At 44.2% G+C, this 27390-nt stretch overlaps 1 protein-coding gene across 2 annotated transcripts in view; it reads right to left on the reverse strand.

Annotated features, from left to right (window-relative positions):
- Nucleotides 1-26899, reverse strand: part of LOC126548150 (FAD-dependent oxidoreductase domain-containing protein 1-like) — a 62946-nt gene extending 36047 nt beyond the window's left edge. Inside the window, exons 1-4 of one of the 2 annotated variants that reach the window (XM_050196275.3) lie at nucleotides 26240-26895; nucleotides 25882-26011; nucleotides 25712-25811; nucleotides 8805-8899 (exon numbers count right to left, since the gene is read on the reverse strand). In XM_050196275.3, the coding sequence (XP_050052232.1) occupies nucleotides 8805-8899; nucleotides 25712-25811; nucleotides 25882-26011; nucleotides 26240-26578 (664 nt within the window). In that variant the 5' untranslated portion in view covers nucleotides 26579-26895. Of the gene's footprint in view, nucleotides 1-8804; nucleotides 8900-25711; nucleotides 25812-25881; nucleotides 26012-26239 lie in introns of both variants that reach the window. The other variant, XM_055063753.2, reaches the window with a different exon arrangement.
- Nucleotides 26900-27390: the final 491 nt, after the last annotated feature.

Below are 27390 nucleotides of genomic sequence, written 5' to 3' on the forward strand. Positions count from 1 at the left end.
TAGAGAGGACTACTTTGAAGGGGACAGCACTTAAAATGTTGTACCATAACCAGTAAAGGTGTTATAGCAAAAGTTCGGTTTCTTTTTGAACACACCTTGTACTTATAACAGTTTATGTATAACATTGCGTATGCCATCAAGGGTATGTACACTAGGTGATCTAAAAGTAACAGAAAAATAAAACTGCAAGAACTCAAAAAGTATAGGCAGTAGCACTGGTTTTTCGCAGAAATGCACAGAGAAAAGTTGGATTTCTTTATAAAGAAAATTTGATTGCCAGAATAGTTGTATTCGTCACAGATAGGTGGCACTATAGTGCCATTGTACTCAAACAGAATAGGTGACTATTTGTCACCACCCCGTTTCAAAGGGGATGCCAATAAATAATCACCGTCATCATCACATAGCAAGGAAAGAAGACACAGCTGGGAGTAGCATACCAACTGCAGCAGAGAGGAAAATAATGTCAAGTGATTACATTAGAAGTGACATGAGTTAAGAAAATCAGGTCAGTTAATATTGGTAGAAAATATGAATGCATACATGGAGGACCTGGTCAGATGTACTAATCACAACGGTTTTCTAATCTTGGATTTGTGCAAGGAACAGAACCTTGTAGCAGTTAGCTGGGAGCACAAATGTGATGGGACAGATAACATGACAATGTGGAAATAGACAGTCATGTATAGACTATGCCCTAGTCTCTGGAACATCTTATAACTGGTTAGGTAAAATGATGATAGGTTAACAAGGAAAAGATGGCTTAGATCATAAACATAAAACCCTAAACTTTGAACAAGATGTCAACGCAAGGCAAAAACAGCAAATGTATACATGCAAAGAAAAGAAAGAAAAAGGAAAACAAATAGCACAGATTACAAAGCATAAAGAAGAAAATAGAGGCCCTTCCTACAGGTGTCTGGGATTACAAGGAGCTAGTACAGATCACAAAGAACAAGGCTCAAAAACCTTTGGAGTGGAAAGATGAAACCATGAAGTTGGTGCAACCATAAAGCTAAACAAGCTATACAAGAGCATAAACGGATGTCTAGAGAACACATAGAAGCCCAAAAAGGTAAGCTTACACAAAGAAGTAATAATCAGATGGAACCAGTACCAGGAAAAGACCAAGGAAGAAATAAATATGTGATATGGACACTAGATGCATGATATTCACAAATTTTTTCTAGTGTCCGCACCACCTGGAACCATGTGAGGACACTAGAAAAAATAAATAATGATAAAACATAAATAATAATGATGGTAACATATTAAAAGGGGATAATATGCCCCTGAATTTGGCAAATAAGACAGGGTATTCCCAGTTCTGACAGATCCAGCAAGACAGAAGCTGGAGAGTAGGAAATTTAATGTAAAAAGCTTCAAATTAAAAAATGCAAGAGGAAGTGACCCTAATAAAACAGCAGCAGGACTCTATGAAACTTAAGTACGGCTAATCAAACAGCTTCGTACAGAGATAAAGGCACAACTGACTAGCGCTATCGAGAAAGTGATTAAAGAGTGTTGAACCGATACTGAACCAAAAACTGTACCCGAACCGTAATTTTGAGTGGAATTGAACCCAAACCTAAACTGATATTTTTGGAAACCAAACTGAACTGAAAAAAATTAATGGCTACCCGTTTGGAACAAAACGGTTCAAGCATATAAGGCAACAGGTGCTCAACAGTGTGCCCGATTGTCCGAATAACCATACTTCTTCAATCGGAGCGCCCTACTAGCAGATCGTTACGACTCATGAGTAGCATTTTGTGTGAGAATCAGGATAGACCATTGGTATTTGCTGGTAACTACGGCCACCTCGGCAGAGGTGCTTGTACTTATGAAATCAGCCATGCCAGTTGTGTTCCGTGGCCAAAAAGCTATTTCAGGGGCTCCATGGAATCAACATTTCTGTTGGCGCTGCCAATTTGGCCATTAGGTCAACTTGCTACCAAAACTAAATAAATTCCATGAACAAGGACAGTGGAAAAGACAATGTCCTCGAGGATAGATATCAACGAGTTCAGCTGTATGACTTATTGTAATCATAACACTGCCGCCGCTAATGAATGCCATCACCTTCTCAGCGAGTGGCAATCGTGGCTGTAAACGGCATGCGAAATCTGCTTTTGTTAAATGCCATGGTTCAGTGCACAACTCTCACCAGAACCCTCACCAGTTCTGGCCATTATGAGCCGACAAGTGCCGTGCATACAATGCACATCAACGACAGTGTCTGCCAAGTATTACATCGCTACGCACCATGCAAAGAGCTGAAATTTCAAACCGAACGCAATTTGCCCTTCTCCTTGCAGGTACCGCACTCCAAGTCGGAAGGTTGACGTATAGTATGTGCAAGTGCACCTACGTACATGTGCCTGTGCTGTGACGTCGCTCAAACTGACACATGACTTCAAGAATTATTCAAGGCAACATCCGTTATTTGTGTAATCTGTTGCTTCAACAGACAAATTAAAGTTTAGAGAAATAATAAAACACACAAACCGGATGTCTGCATGTATTTGCGTCTGCATGTATCATTCTACAAAGACGGATGGCCTAACGGCCATCCCAACACCTCGGGCTTCCTGATCCGCCACTACGCTTCTGCTGGGCCACCTCCTATACGGTCTACTTCCAGCCTACTCCACTGGTCGAATCCACTGGGCCCTCCCGGCAGGGCTGCTCTGATGCTGCTAGGACGACCCTCTACCTTTCTCCTCCATCCTACCCTCTCTCTCTTTTAATACCATCTCCCCCACCCCGCTGGCGCTGAGCTGTGCTCCCAAATGGGTTGCAGAAGATAGTGCTAGCCTTTCCTCCTTCCCCACAAGAACCACTTCTCTCAGCTTGGTTACAAAAAGGAACAAAGTGCTCTCAGCAAATAGCTTCATGGTGGATTCCAGTGAACAATGTGTTTGCATCAAATTATGTTAGAAGTTTTTTAACTGCTGCAGAATATTACGAAGTGGTAAACATGGCTTTTGAGGAAGAATACGCTTTTGAGTGTTGTTTTTTGTGCAAGGAACATGAAAATTCAACTGATTATGACAAGAAGTCTGGTTAACCAATGCGCAGTTCAATGCTAGAAATGATTGAATGCGAGCGTCAAATTACGCACATGGACTATCATACCACTAATGAAGTCAGCAAGCAAGTGGAAATTAGTCATGCAGGCTGTCACAAGATTCAGTCTTTAAGGTGATGCTTGTTGCATCAAAGTTTGTGCTAACCAATAAGAGCCAAATGACATTTACTCAGATCTGAAACAAACTCCTAGTGACCCCATCTTTCTTTTCATTGTCGTTAGGGGCAACGAAAAATGGGTTAATTTAGATTTACAACCCAGAAACCATAAGGCAATCCAGAGAGTAAAGAAGTCCTGGGTCACATCAACCAGAGAAGGCAAGTAAAAAGCAACATCAAATCATTGCTGACTTTTCTTCTCTTTTAACCACGAAGGAATTGTGTGTAAAAAGTTTATTCCTCCTGGTCAAGTCATTATTGCTGTGTTCAAGTACAGTGAAGTTCTGAGACAAGTATTTGTTCCTTGGTGAGAAATCATGCATCACACTCCAAGCCCACTGCTACCGAAACTGCCAAGCAAGGTAACTAGAGTTTGAAGCATGAAAGGAAGACGTGGACAACTAGGACAGACACAGGTACAAGCTACGTAAAGTTTTTCTTTTTGTATTTGCGGCAAGGTGTTACGGAGTCGCCATCTGTCAGAAGCGCCTCTCTTGCGTAGTATGAGGGATCACGCGACGCACAGCTCATAGGTTTCGCTTACGGCGCTCAATAAAAACAACACACAGCAGCCCTTCTGGACATTTATGTAGGTACTCTCGAGTTGTAGCCGATGGCTGTCTGTCAGTTCTAAATTTTGCCAGCCAAGCTTCACGTAGCTCCTTGCCCTGCGGCTACGTGTGAATAAGGCTGACACCGGGCTCCGTTGCGTACGTCCGGCACTGCGGCACCGAGCAGTAGCCTACCATGCTGCACGCCTCCAAAGGCAGCCACTACCTATTATAGTAGTTTCAGATGTTGTCAAGTTGACACCGAAGGCAGTAAAGCCTCACCACTTAATCAGAACCGCGGCGCCGGTGGGACTTTAAACTTTTGTTTTCAGCTCGCTTTGGCGCTTCCGAAGCAGCCGACGCGGCCGCTGTGTCTACGTGATCTCTCATGCCACGTCATGCCGACGATGGCACCAGCTTTTCCAGTGGTGGAGCTCACCGCCAATACAATAGTGTGCAATAGCACAATTATATTCGCATTTGCAGCTCAAACTGGATGTGTAAGCAGAGGAATTGCTCATGGACAGCACCCATCTAGACCTATACAAGTTACAGTGATTGCCATACAGTGTAGCATAGAAGCATGATGAACCACATTCTTCAGCGAATGCCTGGCACAGCTTGCTATCTGGACAATAAAATCAGGGCAGGCAATACTTGCAAGCAGTATTGACACAGAGTGTAGTGTACACACCCATCTGCTTGAGAAAACGTGGCATCAAAATGAATGCTAAAAAAATGCCAACTGTTAGAAAAAGTTCGCACATATATGGGATACAGAATTGATAGCCAAGGTTTGCATCCCACAAAGAACAATATGTTAGAAATATAGAACTCACTCAAGAAGGTCAATGTGACCTAGTTGAAAGTCTTTCTGTGCTTGCTCAATTTCTATGTGAAACTGTTTCCTAAACTAGTGACACTATTAGAACCACTGCATGAGCTATTGCATAGAATCAGCATGGTACTGATCATATCATTGCAACAACACTCTTGAAAGGTGCGAAAGTATGGTGACAGTTGAATGTATCTTGTAGCTGTGCAATTCTAAAAAAAAGATACAGCTTATGTGTGATGCTCTGGAATATGGCCTAAAGGAAGTGTTGCCACGTGCAACAGCGAAGAAAGACCCAACTGTTTCTAGATTACTTTCTGCATCTGAGAAACTATTGGCACATAGAAAATCAAGGAAGCTCTGAGAATTGTGTTCGAAGTAAATAAATTTTATAAATATTTGTTCAGAAGGCTGTTTAAGGTTTCTATAGACCACAGGGTGTCTGTCAAGCTGACATTACTTCCAAATTCCCTGAGTTTTCCAGGTTTTCCCGAAGTGCCTTTGCAAAATTCCCTAAGTGACACAGAACTCTGTTTTATGTCCAGACAGACTGACATCATGTCGCCCAATGCTGTCACTCTCTAGTAAGCATGTTATAAAAAATAAAAGATGACTTAATCCAGTTTGAATAGTGAGGAGTAGTGTTTATTTTATTCAAAAAGAAAACAGAAGGGAGGAATTAGCAACACGCACAGCAAATAAAATATCTTTGAAAAAAAGAAATGGTTAAGCACATTGCAAATCAAGTCAAACATTTTTAATACGAATAAAAAGAGTGCATACAGAATCAAATATTTTCAAATATGAGCTATTTCTATCAACTGATAGCGAGCTCATTGGTTTGAGGCCCGAACTTTGTTGCAAGTGAGATTTTCTCTCAGCAACTGCAAAGTCAACCTCAACTGTCCTGATACGGGTGTCATATGCACACTTTTGATCGCAATTATGCCCGATCCAGATCAAATTTCTCCATCGCGATTGGCTTCTTTGCTCAACCTGCAGAAGAGAGCCAATCACGGTCGAAAATTTCGATTGCGATCGAGAGTGGCCATGAGACACCAGTATGACATACTCTCAGCCTGCGCACATCTCAGTGTTGCGTTTCAGTGCTTTAATGAGTTTATTTTGGCTTGGATGAGGGACACCTGCATCTCGGCGTCAGCCAACACTTTGTTTTTGTGAGCTTAAGCTCCTTCAAAATCCTTCCTTTCCCGTTCATTTCTCAATAGATCGGTCCTTTCTATTCTTGTGCTCCTCCGTCGCGCGTTCGCCCCATGGACCATTTGAAACATTCTCTTGGTCAGTTGTACAGTCAACGTCCGATTTCTCGGACTCCCTAGTGGCCGCGAGAACGTCCGAAAAATCGGGCGGTCTGAAAAAACGAATGTGTGTCTTTTACTGCCCTTAAGGGCTCAAATCGCCTCAGGCACGTCCGAAACAGCTCCAAAGACCTGCCAATACACTTACTAGGCATATCTGTGCTCGTACTGTGACAGGAGACGGCGGGTGCACGCGTGTATAATTAAGGAATACGCACTGTGTTCCGTGACCATTACCTCTTCCCACACTTGTTAAGCTTCATCGCAATACTTGGCGTATGCTTCACCGTGTAACATTTCTATATTGAGGCGAAGCTGACTTTCGGGAACCGGCATTATGCAACGCGCTATGCTTTCCGGGCTTAGAAGTCAATCGCGAGGATTCGGTGCCATTGCTGACAGCGGCGAATTCTTTGAATGAAAAACACGGCACCGAACAGCAAGAAGCTTAACGGCGAACGTCGAAGCAGCTCGACCTAGCGTTCTTATACAATCTATGGGGTACGTGGTGGTGCCGCGAAGCCGTCCAAATTATTGGGCATGTACCGAAAACCGAATGTTCGGAAAATCGGTCGTTGACTGTACACTGGCAACTCCTCCAGCCGACGACGCGGCGTCAAAGACGAATCGTTACGATTCCTTTCTGTTACTCTAGCGATTTTCGTTCCCTTTCAATAAAATTATAGCTAATTTTCCCTGATATAAGCACCAATTCCCTGGGTTTTCCCCGAGTATTTCCAGACTACGCAAAATCGCTGAGAATTCCCGGTTTTCCAGGTTGGTAGACACCCTGAGACCACCAGCCCCATATAAGCCTTCTTTATTTTGTGACTGTTTGGATTTGCCACACACTGCCAAGAACATCCAGCATAAAACAAGTCTAAATCCTCTTGTGAGAAATGTTAGAGACATGGCATGGAATGGCCGGCCTCAGAGCCCAGCGGAACAATTTCAGGCATTCTTGGCTCACAGATTGAAACTTTCCATTGACCAGGGTTGCAGTGTTTGAATGAAAAGGTTGGTCGTACCAAAAGCCTTGCAATGTGTTTTCCTCAGTCACCATGAACATCACCTTGGAATGGCCAAAATGAAAGCCAAAGCCGTGGCACTCTCAATGGCCAGGTACCAATGGCATTATCAAGAAAGGTAAAATGTGTAAAGTATGTGAGTGTCCTTCCTGCACCTTCAATGTGCTGTTTCCTTGGAAGCTATGTGAGCACTTGAGAATATGCTTATTCTTGCTATGAACAAATGTGAGCAATGCAATGTTAAAAAAAAAAAAAAGAAGGCAAAGGTGTCTGCTGATTAGCACTAGGTTATGCCAGATGTGTTCTTCATTGGGGATTGTGGCTGTGTGTGTTCTGCATGAAGTGTTAAAATGGTTTCCCTGAAAGGTAACATTGGGGAGTCTTGAAAAATAAAACTTCGGCTCCCACTACTTGTAGCACTTCCAAAATCAAAGAACACAAAATGTGCGCTTTGGTCAAATCACAGCACATAATTTTTAGATGAAAGCAGCAGTTCATGAAGACACAGGCGCTTCAGTTGGGCTGTCTGATTTTCTGCACTGACAATTATGCTACTTTAACAACACTTTCAATGTCGACACATGCTGAGCAGTTTATTATATTCGACTAATATTGGAACTTCATTTTTTCCCTCAGTGGGTAGCGTTTATCCATAAGCGTTTTAACAGCATATGTATAGTGCATTATGCAAAATCCTTCCCATCGTGTGGAGTTTTCACCTGTACAAGAGCACGCAGTAAATTCCAGACTGACCTTCTGCAGAAGCTTGAGTAGCAGTTTTATCTCTTACTATTGGAACACAATCTGTGCATACCCCACTACACATTACTAGAAACACTGCCATGCAAAGCAAGCAAAGGCTCTAACATCAGTTCTAAGTGCACAATTAACCAGTTAGAGAGGAGGAGCTGATCAAGAACAATAATCGAGCATGAGGAGATTAGTGGATGTTCCCCAACATGACAACTAGTGCTTCCAGAGCCCAAAGAATTCAGAAAGGAACCAAGCACTTGCTGCAGACAGTTAAATAAATGGTCTCTGCACAATAGGGACATACCTGTTTTAACATTTTTGAAGCCAGGGCTTTCCCACATAGCATGGGAATCATTATTACTAATTCTCGTGCACAAATCTACTGTTTTTTATTATTACAGCAGAATCCTGTTAATTCAAACTCGTTTAATTCAAACTGGCATTGTGGTCCTGTCAAAATGATGTGTATTTCAATGTGCAAAAAAGCATCAATGCGGCTAAAATTTTATGTATCATGGTATATGTTTGAACAATGTCTTAAAATAGAACGACATAACATAAAAACAGTGCAATTAAGCAGATTGCCAGTAGTAAGGAAAGAGGGGATCAAAGAGTCAATGGAGTCAGGCAATTTCTGACAAGACGCCAATTTGCTTATTATGGGGTGAAGTTATTCTCCTGCTTGCTTCATACACCATGCAGTATTGACACATGGCCATTATGCAATGTATACAGGAAAAAAAAAGAACACATCCCCGGATCCAAACAATTTTTTTTTTCAACTGCGAAGCTTGTGTTCTGAGAAGCCTGCATGGATGTTCTTTGCAGATTCGTTCTACTGACATTGGATGACAATTTTTCCTTTCACGAACTTTCCTCTGCATTATGGGCTTCTGCACAACTGATTACCTATGTATACAGAAACAGAAACAGCTCGAGTACAGAAGATTCCCCAAAGCAAAAGGCTACAGGGTCTCTTTCCAGCCATTGCATGTTGATTTCATGGAGTACTACAGACAGCCTGCCAAACACGATAAAAGAGATGGTTTTCTATATAATGATTACATACCATGCGATGCAAGTGCGATACCTTCAGTATTTATCCATGGAAACTGCTGCCCAAGCACATCAGGCTTGAGCAATTCAATCTTGGCCCCCAGTTCCCTTGGAACACAAGAGAAATAAAGCAAGGAATGTGAAACAATCATACAAAATGGTACAGAGTCCTAAAACTTGCAGCTAACCTAGCAAAAGAAACGCAATAATGTAATGCACTTTTGTATAAAGTAACAATTTATTAGCCTGAGCTATACTATTCACCGAGTGTTAAAGACGATGCAGCACAACAGAGGTATCCATGGAAAACCTATTTGGATCAAGTTATTTCATTCTAACAAAGCATTTAACAAATTTTTGCATTAAAGGGCTCCTCATCAGGTCTGGCCATATTGAGCTGCATAAAATGCGTGCTCGCGATTGTGTCCATTAAGAATTACTCGCTCTGCACTGTGGAAAGAGCTGAAATTTCCACCTAAACGTCATTTGTTTTTCTCCTCGCGTGCGCCATGCTCCAAGAAGGGGGGATGACGTGCATCAGAAAGTGCGCCTACTTACACGTATATGCCATGCCGTCGCTCATAGTGACCCGTCACACTTTGAGAATTATTCAAGGTAACATCTGTTATTTGTGTAATCTCTTGCTTCAGTAGACGAATTAACGTTTAGAAAAATAATAAAACAAACAAACCAAATGTCTGCGTGTTTTTGTATTACTTCGCACTGGAGCAAGGGAGATGTACTATCGTTTCATCTGCTTGATCCCACGTTGTGCAGTTGTTGCGTGCGCTGAGAGCGAAACTGTCATTTTCTACGGTGTTCCCCCCCCCAGTGCAAAATCATGCTCTGTAATCTGCTTGTGTCTGCCTCAGTGTTCGTGTAGCACTGACTTATACCGCTAGTTAGGTATCCTTGTGCACAGAGCGCAAAACCGTGCACCGCCTGAAACGAATCAAATGCAACAGCTTGCGCACGCGACAGTCAGTGGAAATGCGCCGTGCAGCAAAAAAGCGGGCGAAGGGGGGGGGGGGGGGTGGTGTATAAGAAGGCAGGGCCTGTGATGTATGTGTCATGCAATCCTCCAGCTCTGGCATGGGAGAATGCACGGAAGGAATTTTGCTTGCGAAGGCTAGATAGGGCAAGTGGAGGAGTGCCCTTGTTAGCAGCAACACTCGGCTCCTGATCATGGCACTGAAATATTTCTTCTATATTAATGAGTCATTTTAAAAATTCTTGCAGTAGGATGCTCCCAAGAGGGCACGTAACAAGTTAGTGTATAAACAAAATTTGCTACGTGGCCTGGTGAGAGGCCCTTTAAAGACTACAGGGAATGCCACAACAACCCAGACTGAGAATGCACCGAGTAAATAGTGGCACACAGACAAAGCACTGCCACATGCTGCACATTCCACCTGTGGACATATTTCAGCAACCTTCAAGCACTGAACAGGAAGAGAGCAAGCGGCAGCGAGAGAGTGGAAGAGTCCCTTTATTTTATTATTTGAGTTTGCATTTATTAAACAGTTCACTTTGTTTCTTCAGCATTGGTTTCCTTTTGACATGTATGGATGGCAGGTAGCAGCAAGACTGCACTCGCAACAGTCGCATCCAGCATGCTTTTGCTACCTGTTTTTCCATGTACCATATAACATTGCTTTTTGAGTTCCTTCACAGAAATAAGCAAAGATGAGGACCAAGGAAGAAAGCTCTGCGTTGGCACTATCCTTAGGCTTGACCGAAGTATTGGTGCGACACTGTAAAGTGTGGTTAATTTGTGTGACAGCTTTTTTCAGCATCACGGCTTCTTCAAGGAGTTGGTATCTTGAGTGGAACTACCGGTCTCCATTTTACAAAGGCTACGACTGCCAAAAGTCGGTTGCAAATGTCCTGGACAAGCTGCACGTGTACATGGCAGCCATTGGGGGCATTGAAGAAGTACATGCTAAATCAAGTTTTATCGCAAGTCTTTCAGGGCTTTGTGGCAGCTGCAGTCATCCCTTCAGTCCTGAGTGCAAAGCTTCCAGAAAGAGCTCCTACTGCTGGGCTACAAATTGCACATCCTTTGAGAGCTTGACTTACATACTGAACACCCCAACAAAAGCCTGCCTGAGTATGTGCGAGCCACATAGGAGCTCTATCGCAGAATCCAAGCAGGTGAGCTGTTTACAAAGGCAAAGACATCTTCAGTTTTGCCTATTTCTACACAACTGGCAATATTCTAGCCTACAGGATGTTGCTCGCAATGCCCATTCCATTCAGGAGAGCCTGTTGGCAGACTTACAGGCTTTCCTTTGGTTTAGACTGGAAAGTATACTTTCACAACTCTACTTTCATTCATCTGCAAAACCACATATTTCAAAAGATTTTCTCATGCTTGGGTAATTTATGTACCAGAAGAGTTATCAAAATTGCTAGGTCGAGTCTGCAGTTCCTTTGGGATGCAATGTAGTCCTCCTTTACTGATAACTGATCTGAGTAGACGCACCGTGAAAATCCGTGACGTCACAGCAAGCTGAAGCAAAAACTTCAGGCTGGTTACTGGCTTTTAATGCAAAGCAGTCTTTGCAAACTTGAGGCACTTTGAATGTATCTATTTATCTATCTATATATTCAGGCCCCTAGTCATGGTGCCGTCTTGGTCATTTAAACTGGGCATATATCAGCATAGGCATGGAGGGGGCATGACGTCCACGTATACATAACATGAATGACATCAGTGACATCACATGCTTGTCAAGACGTAAATGGTATCAATAACTTGATTTTGTCGTGGTAGTTTTTTCAACTCAGCGTATATCTGGATATGAATGACATGACATGAATGCATGATATCACATGAATGACATGCCATATATAACATGAATGACATGCATGTAATTTAATGTACATTAATGACAAGACATCCAGCATGTCATGGCATGCCATTCTCATCATGTCATGCACACTTCTTCACACATATCCTGATACGTACCCAGAAAAAGAAATGACCACGACACCATCCTCTTATGTCATATATGTCATGCATGATAATCGCATCATGACATACATGTTTCATTCATGTCATGGATATCCAGATACATAACCTGCTAGAAAATGGACATGACTGTCATAAATGAGATGACATTATTGGAATGAATGACACGCATTTCTTTAACCCTTTGAAGGTAAATTTCTTTTGCCAAATGCTACCCCTAGGGTCGATTTTTCTTATTGCATATTTAAATTTTTAGTGACCTATTTCGGAAAAAAAAAATCAATTTTTTTAGTGACCATAAAGTGACAAAAAATATTTTCCATAGGTAAACATGCACTGTTTATAGATGAATGCAGATGGGCTTGTATAAATATTTAAAATACAAAAATAGATACACTAGAATATATATATTGCGATTCAGCACTTGGCAGTAGTCCGCATCGAAAGAATTCGCACTCGACTCACTTGCAGAAGCGCAACCAGCAGAAAAACCAAACGGGTGAGAAACTTGCAATAGTTGTTCGTCCTATCACCAACAAGAGGCAATCAGTTTTCGCGAGTTTCAAGGCAAAGAATCACAGGCATGGCAGTATCGTTCATATACGACATCATTTGTAATACTAACGCCTGCCTGTGAACAGATGTGATCGCATTCTTGTGTGCAATAAACAAGCAAGCATCTAGCGGTGACCCTTTGAGAGATTAGAAATCACATATCAATTTTTGCGAGTGTGACAAACAGAAACAGCCCGCGAGACAAAACCAAAACTGACCACTGCATGCCAGCATAGACAAGCTGTGGAATTAAAACCAAGAGACTACGGAGTGATAAAAAATTTCTTCTATGCACACTGGGTGGCAGCACATGGAGGGCAACAAAGAGTTGAAAAACTGCTGTCTTTCGAACACACAGACAGCATCATAAATATATGGCATCAATTATTTGGAACTTGCTCCAGCACCGTATAGTTAAGTCTTTCACCATCAAAGCGTTAACTGGATATATTCTGGATATACGTGTCGTGGCATGCATGTGTGACATCAATCCTTTAAGGTGCTTTGTACACAATTTTGTACGACAAGATTAGTGCATCAACAGCAAAAGCATTGATGAAAGTAATGATATTTAAAATGTGTGGCATACATCTTGAAACACTTCTGACCAGAAATGTGCTGCAAGTTAGAATAATGTGCGCAAAATGTTTTGTATGTGCGCAAAATGAGTGGGAAGGTAGATGGCCGGGTACTCTTGCTCAATGTATGTTGCTGTATGCAGCTGGTTCACTTCTTTCATTGTATTTCACAATGTATTGCACCATGCATAATTTTCAAGTTGCTAGATAAGTGCATTTCAAGCCTGTTAGACATAAAATAGTTGATATTTTTATATCTGATGTTCCTGCAGCGAGCTTCACATGGAATCACATCTGTAAACTTGACGAAACTCACTAAAGAATTGAACATTTGAAACCTATTTTGCAGCTGTACACTTTTTATGATTTTGAAGATGCGAGAAAGGTGGTGAAAGTAAGATTTTATTCAACAGAAAAAATTGGCACCTGAAAGTGTTAACGACATGTCAAGCCATGCATGTCGTCATGAATGCCATGAATACATATCTGTAATCGCAAGTCATGACATGGTTCCCATGAATGTAATGACATGCATGACAATACTACCATTACAAGAACTTGTGCTGACCCAGTGGATCAGGTTGCCCATTAACTTGGGCTGACGCCTCTATGCTCGTGTTTATGATGTTGTGATGGTCATTGCATCGTCATTCCAGCTTCATAATCTGACTCACATCTTACTCTTGCATGCTACCTGCGCTCGAGCCACATGGCATGCGAAAGAAGATCCCGGCATCTCAGCAGTAGAACACCAGGTGGTGGTTGCATCCATTCAAACAGCGATTGAAAAGCAAGTTTCTCGCGAGCATTGATTTCCAAGCACCGGACAACAATGCGCCACCTCCTCGTTCCTCCTGAAGCTCATACCAATCTTTCATGGTCCTTCTCATCGTTACCACACCACTTGATGAAACACTGAGGCCTGCTCTTTTCCTGATGCACAAAGTCCAAGTACATCAAGACTGCATCATATTCCACTGTGGCAGCATTATCATGGCTTGGCCAACATGAGCAGCTGTACCACACCACTCATACAAATGGCTATAAAAGGACACGGGCTTCAGGCTTCAGTCATCTATCTGTGTCCTCCAAGTGATACCACAAGCTGTTGTCAATGAACATTTAGTTTCTGCCGTTCTTACCCATTTTGCGCCTTCATGCCACTCATTCACATCAATGAGATCGTTTGTAGAAATCAGGCAGCTGTCGTTACTGTCGCTGTCGTTTTGCTGCTTTCGTCACATACACACTCTCGCATTAATTCTAGTTCTGTACTTGCGCACACACACAAATACTGGATTTACACAAACAGATTGGTCACCTGGTAACGCTTTGCAGAACCCAACACAATGCTGCGTAAACAGCTGCCTGCAAAATGCTCCATATAATGCCGAGTCCCACAGTGCATGGGATATGCACTATTTTTCATTTTTGTCTTTTCTGGCTTACCAAGCCTCCTACCACAGTAAGAAAGGCAATTTCACGTACTTAAGAAGCAAAATATTACTTCATTTTCATCTTTAGTGTTCATTTAGGCTGCCTTGAATAATTTTCTACTGCTTATAGCTCATTTAAACATTTATTCTCAGTTATTACTCTTGCTACACATGAAAGAAAGTTTTCAAACAAGGTTTCACAAAGACATATATAAACTGGAACATGGTAATATCACTTTGCAATCAAAGTACAATCGGTAGAGCCTGACATTTTACACACACACATACACACACACACACACACACACACACACACACACACACACACACACACACACACACACACACACACACACACACACACATGCACGCACACACACACACATACATGGTCTGTATTGAAGGTAATGCCAGTAAGGCCATTAAAAATCATTTATTGAATTTATCGTTACAAGTGTTTAAAAATCTTCAAAATACTCTCCTTTTGCATCGACACATCGGCTCCAGCGAGACTTCCAGCTCTCGAATGCGTTGCAGTAGTCCTCCTCCGGAATGGCCTTTAATGCTGCGGTGCAAGCTGCTTTGATCCCGTCCACTGTCCCAAAATGCTTGCCTTTCAAGGGTGTTTTGAGGCGTGGAAACAGAAAAAAGTTGGGGGGAGTCCGGGCTGTACGGGGGCTGGGGGATCGTTGGCACCCCTGCTTTAACCAGGTAGTGTTGCGTACTCCAGGGTAGCGTACCGTACTGCTGCCGAGAAGTAGCGGCGCCTGCCTAACGAAGCTCGACCGACATTGCTTATTGGGTAGCGTGGCGTTGTCGGCGGGCTGCAGGCAGCCGGTAGACCATGGCGACCAAGCAGGGGCGAGACGATTTGCTAGTGCGAAACTTGCACGATTTATTCAAAGGTAGTTGAAAGAAAATAAGAAAAGCATGAAGTATCTAAAAGTACATTTCGGAGCCCCTTAAATACGCTCTCTACAAGTGTGGGCGGGATCTTCCTTTCGTCAATGTCACGTGGCAGGCACAGAGAGAGGGCCCCTCCTCCTGCATAACCGAGCAAGGAAAGGAGAAGTCAACCCTCACTTCGACGAATCCTGGTAGAAGGCCCTTTTGTGCACAAGGTGCCTGACGTTGACCCTCGCAGGAGAAGTCAACCCTCTTTTCGACGAATTCAGGTAGAAGGCCCTTTGTGCGCAAGGTGCCTGACGTTGACCCTCGCAGGAGAAGTCAACCCTCTTTTCGACGAATCCTGGTAGAAGGCCCTTTGTGCGCAAGGTGCCTGATGTTGACCCTCGCAGGAGAAGTCAACCCTCTTTTCGACGAATCCTGGTAGAAGGCCCCTTGTGCGCAAGGTGCCTGACGTTGACCCTCGCAGGAGAAGTCAACCCTCTTTTCGACGAATCCTGGTAGAAGGCCCTTTGTGCGCAAGGTGACTGATGTTAACCCTCGCAGGAGAAGTCAACCCTCTTTTCGACGAATCCTGGTAGAAGGTCGGGCAAAATTCCTGTCGCCACGTGGTGTCAGACGCCAACCCTAACAGCATCTCCAGCGGGGGAGGAAGATCCCGACGTGTAGGGGCCAGCAGCCGCTGTACGAGGGATCGGCGTTTCGGTATCAGAATTCCCCGTAGAGGTCACGAACCCTCAGTTCGTAGTAGGTAGATTCCTGGGAGTGGTCATCCGTCCTCGTGGCGCTCTGGTGACTTTTCTCCCTGGTCCGGTCCGGTGAAATTGGTCTTGCAAGCAGGTCTCGCAACTTTTCGTCTCCTGCATGGGCAAGCAATCACCCCAGAACAGTGCCGGACCCACAACCACAAAGCAGCGAGCACAAGGCCACCCTCCCCCGAGACACACCCGGCTTTTTTAAAAAAAAAGAAAACCCGCTACACCTTTCCCATTTCCTACGTGCGTCCTCCCCCCATCAACACTAAAAACAGCCATTTCCTGAAAGTGTTAAGACGTGGTTATTAAAATCAGCTAACAATCGGCTTCACTTCGGAAAAACATATGAATTCGAAAAGCGTATGAACGAACGAAAAAAAAAAAAAAGCCACGGAAACCCGGATGAGCATGAGGCGTTCGATACTCTAGGGGCAACGACTTAAACCGTCGGCATTGCCGTTAAGCTTACCCTTCTTGTAGCGAATATCGAAGGTGTACTGTTGAAGATCCAAGCTCCAGCGCAACAGACGACCGTTTTTCGTAGACATGGACTGCAGCCATGTGAGGGGACCGTGATCAGTCTATGGTGAATCTTGAGCCAGCGATATAGCAAGCTAGCTTCTGCACCGCCCAAACTACACGAACAGCATGTTTCCAACCTATCGCAATGGCGTACTTATCGCACGTATTGGTGCCACTGAACAGTCTGGCCATCTTCACAAGTACGTAATCACAAGCGCGCTAGCCTTGTGGTCACTATTCAGAACGCGTACTTGCGTCGTAGACAAACTTTTGATTGATCCCTACAGGACACGTAGCTTAAACGAGCAACTAAACTTGCGTAACTTATGCACTCCGCAGAACCCTTAAAAAAATGCGTCTGCTAATAACTCGTTCTACGCACGCTCACTAAAGAAGTCAGAATACAGCTGCCCTCAACACACACGAGCAACCCAGTCATAATTCTGCTTCCTTCCGTCCACACAGGACACGCGCTAATGGAACTAAGAACGCTTCTCGGTGCAAATCATGCACTCACTGAAAACTTACGCACTTAACCTTAGAAAAATAAAAAAACACATAAAGAAAAGAAGGTTAACTAATACACACGCTCGTTACGATAGGCCTCTCAACGATAACCTTGACACTCAGGTTACTTACACACACAAAAAGGAAAGCCTATTTACTTATTAATGAACACCTCGCGAGACTAAACTTTTACCTAAAATGCACCTTTCATATCTTGGAGCTTCTCAAACGAAAACACAAACAAAGCTCAAACCTTACACATTGAAAGAAATCCTAGTCTCAAATCGCGAAAACTTTCCGATGCTCAAAATAAAAAACAACACACTTCATTTCTACGGAAGTGCTCTTGGCCTCCCATTCCAAACATTTTCGACTGACTCATACTTTGAGCCGTACTCGAGGAGGTCGCGGTCCGAAAGCTACTCTGGCTACCGAGGAACAACAAAAGGGCTGACTCACTATCAGCTCCCCGAAGACGTTACAGTCCCATGCCAATCTGCGTCCTGGCGCCCCGCTTTCATCATGAACTCGAGTGACCGTGTCGCTACTCCCCACCTGGTCTCGTCTTGCCACCTTGCGCTTCTTTGTACTGCATGCTGAGCTTCGAAGAGAATGACGGAACGACGAGGAATTTAAGTGCCCCATGCCCTTTGTCCGCGTCCGTGCAGAACATGCTTCTCGGTCCCCCTTTGACTGGTGGCTCGAACGTGTTTCAGGCGTCAACATCGTCCGTGACGACCGCACCTGTCTTTTCTCCGCGCCCTGCCTTTTCACGCCTGTCGCCGTCTTTGGCTTCGCTACATTAGCCACCGCATTCTCATCCTTTCGGCGCTTCTTTCTGCGGCGCTTTCTCTTTGAATTCTCCTTCATGTCGCCTTCTGGCGCCTCGTGCTGGCCGTTACACATCTCATCGGCCCGGATCGGTCTCTTGCCCGCACCGTCTGAGTGATTATCATTTAAATCGACTCTATCTTTGCCTCGATTGGCGGACAGCTCAACTGACTCTGGCACAATGCAGCAGGCTTTACTCGAGTTATGCAACTCGCACTCTTGCGAACTGCCCTCTACTGCATTGCCCAGCTCACGCTGTGCATCGACACACAGCCCGTCGGTCTCGAGCGCTGTCTCACACGCACAGTCCGAATGATTCCTAATTAAATCATCCATCTCTAGGCTACCTAGACTGGCGGAGAGCCGCCCCGATCCCTGAACAATGCAGTTGTCCTCTCGTGAACTACGGAGCTCGCCATCCCGAGAACTACTCTCAACTGCATCGTCCAGCTGGCACCTCACTTCGGTACGCAGATCTGACTCGACATGGGTGCTCGCGTCTGTCAAGTCCGCAGTATTCTGTACGTCACTAACGACCTCGCTACCATGAGATGCGACGCACACGCGCGGTAACTGTGCCAATTTGTTCGCAGCTGGCCTAGCTGTCTCTACAGTCCTCTGTTGGCACAGCACCTCGTCGCTCTCACTCTGGCCTTTAAAGGCCTCTGTTGCCACTAAGGCATCGTTAGCAGCTAGCCCTTTCCGTTCGCGTATGAATGGGCCGCTAATCTCACAGGCAATACTTTTCTCATCGGCTTTTGGCGAAAGTCTCCTAGATACATTCTCATTCTTTTGCTCTGTACTGCCTACAGAATTTTCAGACAGGCGTTGTCTTTGTTCCTTTAACTGCTGAAAATATTGTATCTGTTTTTTCAATGCCGCTACCTCTTTCTCGTGCTTTTGCTTACGTTCTTCTTTTTCCTCTAGGCGCTTACGCTCTTCTTTTTCCTTTAGGCGCTTACGCTCTTCTTTTTCCTCTAGGCGCTTACGCTCTTCCTCTTTCTCTTTAATGCTCTTTAGGCATTCCATCAGTTCCTCGTCGTCTGCCCCGGTCGCTTCGATCGCCTCAATGATCTCCGGCTTTCTCTTAGATTCGGCAATTTGGAGGCCCAACTCTTTGGCCAAGCTCAACAATTCCGGCTTCTTTAGTGCCTTCAAGTTCATGGCTGCCCTTAGTGCTGCTAAACCTTCACTCTATACAACCTTGACGTACTCAAACTTCCGTCAACGGTTTAAAGAAAAATCACTGCTATGTACTTTCCAAAAGATACATAAAAGCCAAGTGATATCTCAGTGAAGAAAAGCCGTGCACTCACCATATGCAGTCATGATCCAGAAACCTTCCTTCCGAACGTTGTTGCCAGGACGAAGAGGCTACGATCTCGTAGTTGTCGTCCAAGTTGGGGTCTCCAGGATTCCGTATCCCACCCGCTGCCAGTCAGTTTGTCACGTACTCCAGGGTAGCGTACCGTACTGCTGGCGAGAAGTAGCGGCGCCTGCCTATCGAAGCTCGACCGACATTACTTATTAGGTAGCGTGGCGTTGTCGGCGGGCTGCAGGCAGCCGGTAGACCATGGCGACCAAGCAGGGGCGAGACGATTTGCTAGTGCGAAACTTGCACGATTTATTCAAAGGTAGTTGAAAGAAAATAAGAAAAGCATGAAGTATCTAAAAGTACATTTCGGAGCCCCTTAAGTAGGCTCTCTACAAGTGTGGGCGGGATCTTGCTTCCGTCGATGTCACGTGACAGGCACAGAGAGAGGGCCCCTCCTCCTGCATTACCGAGCAAGGAAAGAAGTCAACCCTCACTTCGACGAATCCTGGTAGAAGGCCCTTTTGTGCGCAAGGTGCCTGACGTTGACCCTCGCAGGAGAAGTCAACCCTCTTTTCGAAGAATCCAGGTAGAAGGCCCTTTGTGCGCAAGGTGCCTGACGTTGACCCTCGCAGGAGAAGTCAACCCTCTTTTTGACGAATCCTGGTAGAAGGCCCTTTGTGCGCAAGGTGACTGACGTTAACCCTCGCAGGAGAAGTCAACCCTCTTTTCGAAGAATCCAGGTAGAAGGCCCTTTGTGCGCAAGGTGCCTGACGTTGACCCTCGCAGGAGAAGTCAACCCTCTTTTTGACGAATCCTGGTAGAAGGCCCTTTGTGCGCAAGGTGACTGACGTTAACCCTCGCAGGAGAAGTCAACCCTCTTTTCGAAGAATCCAGGTAGAAGGCCCTTTGTGCGCAAGGTGCCTGACGTTGACCCTCGCAGGAGAAGTCAACCCTCTTTTTGACGAATCCTGGTAGAAGGCCCTTTGTGCGCAAGGTGACTGACGTTAACCCTCGCAGGAGAAGTCAACCCTCTTTTCAACGAATCCTGGTAGAAGGTCGGGCGAAATTCCTGTCGCCACGTGGTGTCAGACGCCAACCCTAACAGCAGTCTGCGACGATGAAGGCACTGTGGGTCGGCGCATTATCGTGGTGCAACATCCAGTTGTCTGCAATGGCCGGCCGGATGCATTGATACCTGCGTTTCAGACTTTTGAGGACTTCCACATAAAATTTGGAGTTCGCAATGGTTCCAGGTTCTATAAAGTTGTGATGAACCAGTCCGTGGATGTGAAAAAAAAAACAAAACCCGATGAGCATGATCTTGATCTTTGATTTACTCATCCTGGCTTTCTTCTGGCGAGGGGACAAGTGTGTGTGCCACTTCGACGATTGACTTTTGGACTCCGGGTCATATTCAAATACCCAAGTCTCGTCACCTGTAATGACGTCGTCCAAAAATTTTTGATCACGCTTGCACATGTCGAGGTTTTCTTGGCACGTTTCAACGCGGCATGAATTTTGGTTGTCAGTGAGCACTTTTGTAACCATTTTTGTGCACACCTTCTGCATGCCGATATCGTTTGTAACGATTTCATGAACTTGAGTTTTCGAAATGTTTAACATGTCAACGAACACTTAATCGTCGGTCTGAGTTCAACAGTTCCCTCACTCGCATCACATTGTCAGCCGTGGTGGTCGTGGATGGCTGTCCGGTGCGGTTCTCGTCGTCGACTCCTTCCTGGCCTTCCAAAAAGGCCCTGTGCCACCGAAACACTTGCCGATTTGATAGGGCATGTTCTTTGTAAGCAGTCTTGTGCATAGTAACAGTTTCCGCAGCGGTCTTGCCAAGTTTCACGCAAAACTGTATAGCAAATCTTTGTTCTAACGAGCGCGGTATTTTCATTTGCACAAGAATAAAAAGCAACTCTCCCGGACAAGCCCGTTTTACACACTCCGATGCTTGGAGCACACTGAGCGACGGAGCGCTGCTTAGCTGGGTTCCCCCACTACCCTTTTCAGACGGTTAGACCACGCTCCGACGTACAGTCGCGTCACAATAAATTCACTAACATTACTTTCAGGACAGACCCTGTATACACACACACACACATACACACACACAACATATCATCCTTTCTGTATATTCCTGTGATAATGGCTACTACAGAGAAACAGCAGCACTTGTTACAATATCTTGTGATCCTGTTTTGCACCATAATACATCAGAAACATTACACTGCATGACTTTTTGTTATAGGATAAAAAAAGGAGACAAGTACCTTCATGAAGATAATGTTGCTGTTGAAACCTTTATGCTAGCAGGTAAGCAGAACATAGTGGTTCATTTCAATAACAGCTCTGCATGCTTTAGAGGAACATAGCACTTGTTGCCACCAGTGAAACCTATTTCATCTATATCATCGGCCTTACAGCAATATGAGAGCAGCAGTATACATATAATTTGTTGAGAGACCCTAGGCACGTAAACAACTGTCCTTCCGAGCTTGTTCCAAACTGTCACATGTGGGCAATAATCAGAAGCAGCAGGCCTCTGCGTCACCAGGACCCAGGCAAGCTATTATGACTGACATGGAAGTGATCTCGTAATGCTGCTGGAGGTAACAAAAGTTAAGGCTAGCTCAAACAATGGCAACACCTGCTCTAAAACAAGGCTCACAATTGCATGCTTGATAAGGTTGTGCTGGAGCTGCCCAATGCAAGTGTGGTCAAGAGTGTGCACTGCGAAAGGGTGATTACAAAGAGAAACAGCTTTGCACCTGCACTCGAGGCAGTTTCCACATCCACTGCCACTAGAATAACGCTATGAGGCTGGTGTACTGATGTCCCCAAAACACCTGACAACTCAGACAAGCTCGTGGGTGTTACCTATAAGCAGAGACATCTGCTTTATCAGCTTATCAAGAAGTGACACCTCTAAGTAAATGAGCAGGTATCCAGCACTTAATTTCTTTTAATCAATAGTATAAAATTAAAACTTGGTGCCAGTTTGCACTTGTGGTGTTCTAAACAAGCATGTGAACATAATACCCTGCAAGTCACTATGCCAAGCACAGAAACTATAAATGCTTACATTAAAGAGATGAACTTATAGAATTGACTCTGACCCTTTTACCTACACCTTAAATCTTGAAGTTCATGCACAGGTGTCTAGCGAAATTACTTTCACTAGCATCTTCTAGAAAAAAAGTCAGAATAAAGTTTATAACAGTAATTACTACACACCTGCAGCCCCAAAATGTCTCTCCATAAAGCAAATAAATGCATAGTGTATGCACAAAGTTGTTCACTTGCAGCAGTTCTTTGGCATATCTTTTCATTCATTACAAGCAGTTTTCTATCACCACAATCACATGCACGAGACAAGTATTTACCACAAGCTGTAGAAGGAAGTGTTCACTTGTGCACTCCTGATAGCCCAACAGCTGGCATTTATATTCCTTGCGCTATGTACTGGAAGACATGAACAGGGACGAAATGAACACTGGTTGTAAAGAGGACACGAAGTGACACGGGTAAGGTATCCTCTTTACAACCAGTGTTCATTTCGTCCCTGTTAGTGTCTTTCAGTATATAGAACAAGGAAAATGAATGCGCACCAACTAACCCAATTCATAGTTCTTCCAACAGCTGGCCTTCAGCCATATATAGCACATCAAACTACTCCACAATGCCTGGGAGTGCAGCGTGGTGCTTCACATTTCTGTGCACAATTGTACCAAAGCAACTAGAGGCACCCATATTAGACTTAAATTCACACTAAAAAGAAACGTTTAATAAAACTAGGCAAGTAGGTTACTTTCTGACAACTTCTTCCATGTCTGCTTGGCTAGCTCAACAGACTAAAAAAATTTAATTATGGGATTTTATATGCCAAAACCACAATCTGATTATGAGGCATGCCATAGTAAGGGGGGGGGGGGGGAACTCCGGATTAATTATGGCCATCTGGGGTTCCTTAATGTGCACCTAACTATAAGTAAATGAGCGTTTTTGCATTTAGTCACCATCAAAATACAGCCACCGCAGCCAGGATCGAACCCACAACTTTCAGCTTAGCAACGCATCGCCATAGCCACTTGGCTACCACAGCAGGTCTTAACAGACTAAACGAATACCAATTTATTCCCTTTTCCAATCTCGCACCCAAACCATGGAGCAATGGTGCAAGTGCGCAACACAAAAAATTCTGTAGCATTTTAAATCCAGAAAAGCTTTCAGGTTGGGCATGTGCTTATTTCTAACGCAATGTCACAATTTGCAGTGTCACAACGAAGTGTAGTGCCACAAAGCTGACTCAGCTAGAGGTTGCTACAATTAATGACATCACAGGGAGATCAAAGGTGCTGCCACCTGCATTTCTAATAATTTCCTTTTCTGCCATGTGGAGCCCCTGCTCTTGGTAAAAGCAAGCTATGTACGAGTATAAAGGTACAGCCTGCCGATACTTGCTAGTATTTTCACACTCACTTGCTAGTATTTCCTTTCATGTACTAAAGCTGTGCAACTATACCACTAATTGAGAGCATTAGTTCAAAATAGTTAGACTTATTCAGCATTGCACTAGTGCATCAAAGGCACACTAAGATGAAAACTAGTGTCAGTTTTCTTGAAGCTCCCTTTGCACTTGTTAGCAGGTAGGGAAGGAGGTGGCTCATTATGGAAGAGAACAAATGCTAAGTTCCCCTTTATGTGTCAACAATGGCACAAATTACATCAATGGTTTTTCACACTCTGACTTTTTTTCTTTTTTTTTATACAGAAAATAATCAACAAGAATTGCCACATTAAGCATTCTCTTATGTTTAAATATGATATAATTTATATTTAATGCTTACATTTATATATTTATTTTGTCTGGGCCAGGCACTGCTACAACCTACAACATCACAGTGAGCTGGTGTGGAAATTTTCAATTGTGTCACCATTCATCTTTCATTTTCACATGGACTTCTGGCATATCACTCCTTTGCTCTTGACGAAAGTATCTTACACGGGTGTCATACAGTGCACTTTCGATCACAATTGAGCCCTATTGGAACTGAATTTCTCAGCCGTAATTGGCTCTTTGTGCAAGCTGTAGGAAAGAGCCAATTGCGGTCGAGAATTTCGATCCAAATCGGGCTGACGCAATCAAAAGTGGACATGTGACACCAGTGTTATACTCGACAGATGAGCAAATGTAGCGTTTTTTTTTTAGCACATGCCAATCGACATTAGTGTCATCCAGAGGCTGTCACACGAGAAAGATTGGAGACACTCACTGTGGACTGTACTCAACAGCGAATACATTTGGCAACTGAATTTACTTCAACCAGCTCCCTCAAATTGCACAGCCTCAACAACAGCAGCTGTACAAGAAAAAAAAAAATAGTAAATTTCGTACAAGCATAAGTCTAACTGTGTTTGTTTAAATCTAGAAAACAGACTTTCACAGATCCAAACCTCAACTTCAGCTGTTGCTATGGCGCCTGCATACATTGTAAGGAATCACAAAATTGCCCAGGAGCGCAATGGAGTTGCCATCCAAGTAGTTTCTTAAGATCTGTTTTCTATAGTATAAAATCAACATTACTGCCCTTTTCCAAATACATACCAGTAACCACTTCATGTGATAGTGCTGCACCAAATTGCCACTGAAATCAATTCCATATGATACTTTGTCTTGCGGTTGCAGCAGCTGCCAAAATGGCACTCAGTGAAGTGAATTTACTCAAATAAACATTAAATGTGCTTATCTGACTGGTGTAAAAGCTGGTTCTCAAGAAGCGTAATCTTTCAAACTACTTTCATGTAAATTTTTCTTGGGTGTTCTTAGCATTCCTTTATCTTAGCTCCACTAGACGGAGCAGTCAAACATCCATATTAACTCGTGTTTTGAAGGTTGCAGTATCCATAAGCCAGAACCAAGATGGCATGTAGTAGTAATGCATGGCTGCCCCAGAAGTGTGTGCCCCGTCATCAAGTGAACCTGCCAGGGCACTTCAGTGAATAAGAAGTGATGCAGTAAGACAGTAATGATTACTTGTGTAGGGTACTTCATGAAGGTTACCACAAAATTAGGAAAAGATTTGATAGAGCTATAATATAACCTAACTAATTCTTCATGCCACGTCTCACACCTTCTATGTTGCATCATCCCGACATACAAGCTGTATAGCACTAATGCTTATTGCAGAGATGTGTATATGAAATGTAATACACAATGCCCAAGCACAACTATGTTAAACAGTGAAGTATTTAACTTGAGTGTTAAGTACAATACACTACTTCGACAATGTAGTACTTAATATCTCAAACGATGTCAGGACAAATCGGCCACCTAGGTCAATTATAAGTTTATCGACACTGTTGCTTCTGAAGGTAATTCAAACTACTCCAAGAAACACATTTTAGCATTCCATTTGGTTTGAAGTTTCTCACTATCTCCCAAATGCAAAAAAAAAAGGCAAATTTTGTATCCATTCTATACACGTACCAATTTGTGCAATTGGTAGTCTGCAGTCATTACCCTAATACTTACTCCTGCATTTGCGAGTTTTTCACCATTTGGCCCACTCCCTTCTCAGAGGCAAGGAACAGGTAACCGTGTGGCTGAAACTGTATATCAGGTGGGTCGAAGTCTGCAGATATAGAAAGTTTATTGAACGTTGGCGATTTATATAGTCTATGCTAAAATACTAATGAACTTACCCAAAACACTAAGGTTCTGCTTGACGTTTCTAAGGAACTCGGCACTGAACAACGAGAGCTGGACGTTTTCAGGCAATGAAAACTGCTGCCTTATTCCTCCAATTGACAGCACTGTGGATGATCGGGCATACTGCAAGAAATATGACCGATTAGCCATCTTTTGGCCTTTCAACACAAAGCATGGAAACGCGCACTGAAGAGCAGGTTCTGGAGGCATCGTTTTCTACAAAAGAACCAGTCACAGCTCTCGCCGCACAATCGCCTGGAATTAAAAGCACGACCACAAAACAGAGCAGTTTTCCATGTCACGGTTGTTCAAGACTATTAAATTGTATGCACTTACGGCTAGAGTACTCACCGTCAAATCGCGCTCCAACACGCCCAAAGTGAAACTCTCGGGCGCTCTCTGCTTGAGCCAGTAGGCAATGGATGATCCCATGATACCTCCACCAACCACTAAAATATCCACTTCGTTTGGAAAAAGCGGCTCCTGTACTTCAGAGCCCTTCGGTTTAAAATAGCCTCTGAACTCATCCCGCAAAATATTAAACGGCCTGCGTTCCTCAGAGATATCATCTACCATGGAATCAGACTTTTTACCACCGCCATCGCTTGAACAAGCCCTGACAATATATTTACATTGACACAGACGCTTAGAAGCAGCGCTAGCCCGGCGCAGAGATCTAAGTGGGATCATAATTTACAAGCGGGAGCAGCAGACCATCTGGTAATTGCTTGAAACAGATGAATGGCAAGCACGGTGACGACAGGGAGCACGCGTAAACAAAACAGCAAAGAACCAGCTACCACAGGTCAAAACATTGCCGCGCTCACACGCCGATCGGGCGGGTAGCAGAAACCACGTGCCGTCTGCTTTTAGAAACTCTATGGCTTTTAGCATAGAGTTTCTAAATAAATACCCTAGAGGGAAATGTGGCGCTAGTGCCTACGGGGTTCTCATGAGCGTTGCCTCAACCTGGTGGTCGACTGCGTACGGAGGGTGGCCTCAACCATAGAGTTTCTCACTGAAACGGCCGCCGTTCCTGCGACCCGGTCGCAGGAGTGGAAAGGGGGGGTAAGCGTTATAGTGCCCTGGTCGTTCGAACGCTTAGGGCCCGAAAGCGTTAGGTTCACCCAAATAGACGCTGAATAATGGTTTGGCTTGGCTCCGTATATTATTTTTAAATAGGTGGCGCTAAAGCGATGAACGCGACGATCGAGCCCTGAATCGGTGCTTCCGTTCTGTCCGTGCGGTCTTCGCCTGTGTCCGTGGCTGTGGAGAATTAAGTGATTGTAGCTGTTTGATGTCGTTAAATGTGAGAGCTTGTGGCGAAGTGATTGAGTATGGCCGTAGTAGTTCTGCCCATGTAGTGTTTTGCGGACTTCACCTGTGCCTGTGACTGATCGTGTTGCCCAATAGCTTTGTGGAAAGCGACGTGGTTTGTGTGGATGTCATCGCAGCGTTTGCCAGCTCCTGGGTGGCCCGTGTGCCAGTTATTGATGGCGTTG

Source organism: Dermacentor andersoni, chromosome 1, assembly GCF_023375885.2.
Source record: "Dermacentor andersoni chromosome 1, qqDerAnde1_hic_scaffold, whole genome shotgun sequence".
NCBI classification, from domain to species: domain Eukaryota; kingdom Metazoa; phylum Arthropoda; class Arachnida; order Ixodida; family Ixodidae; genus Dermacentor; species Dermacentor andersoni.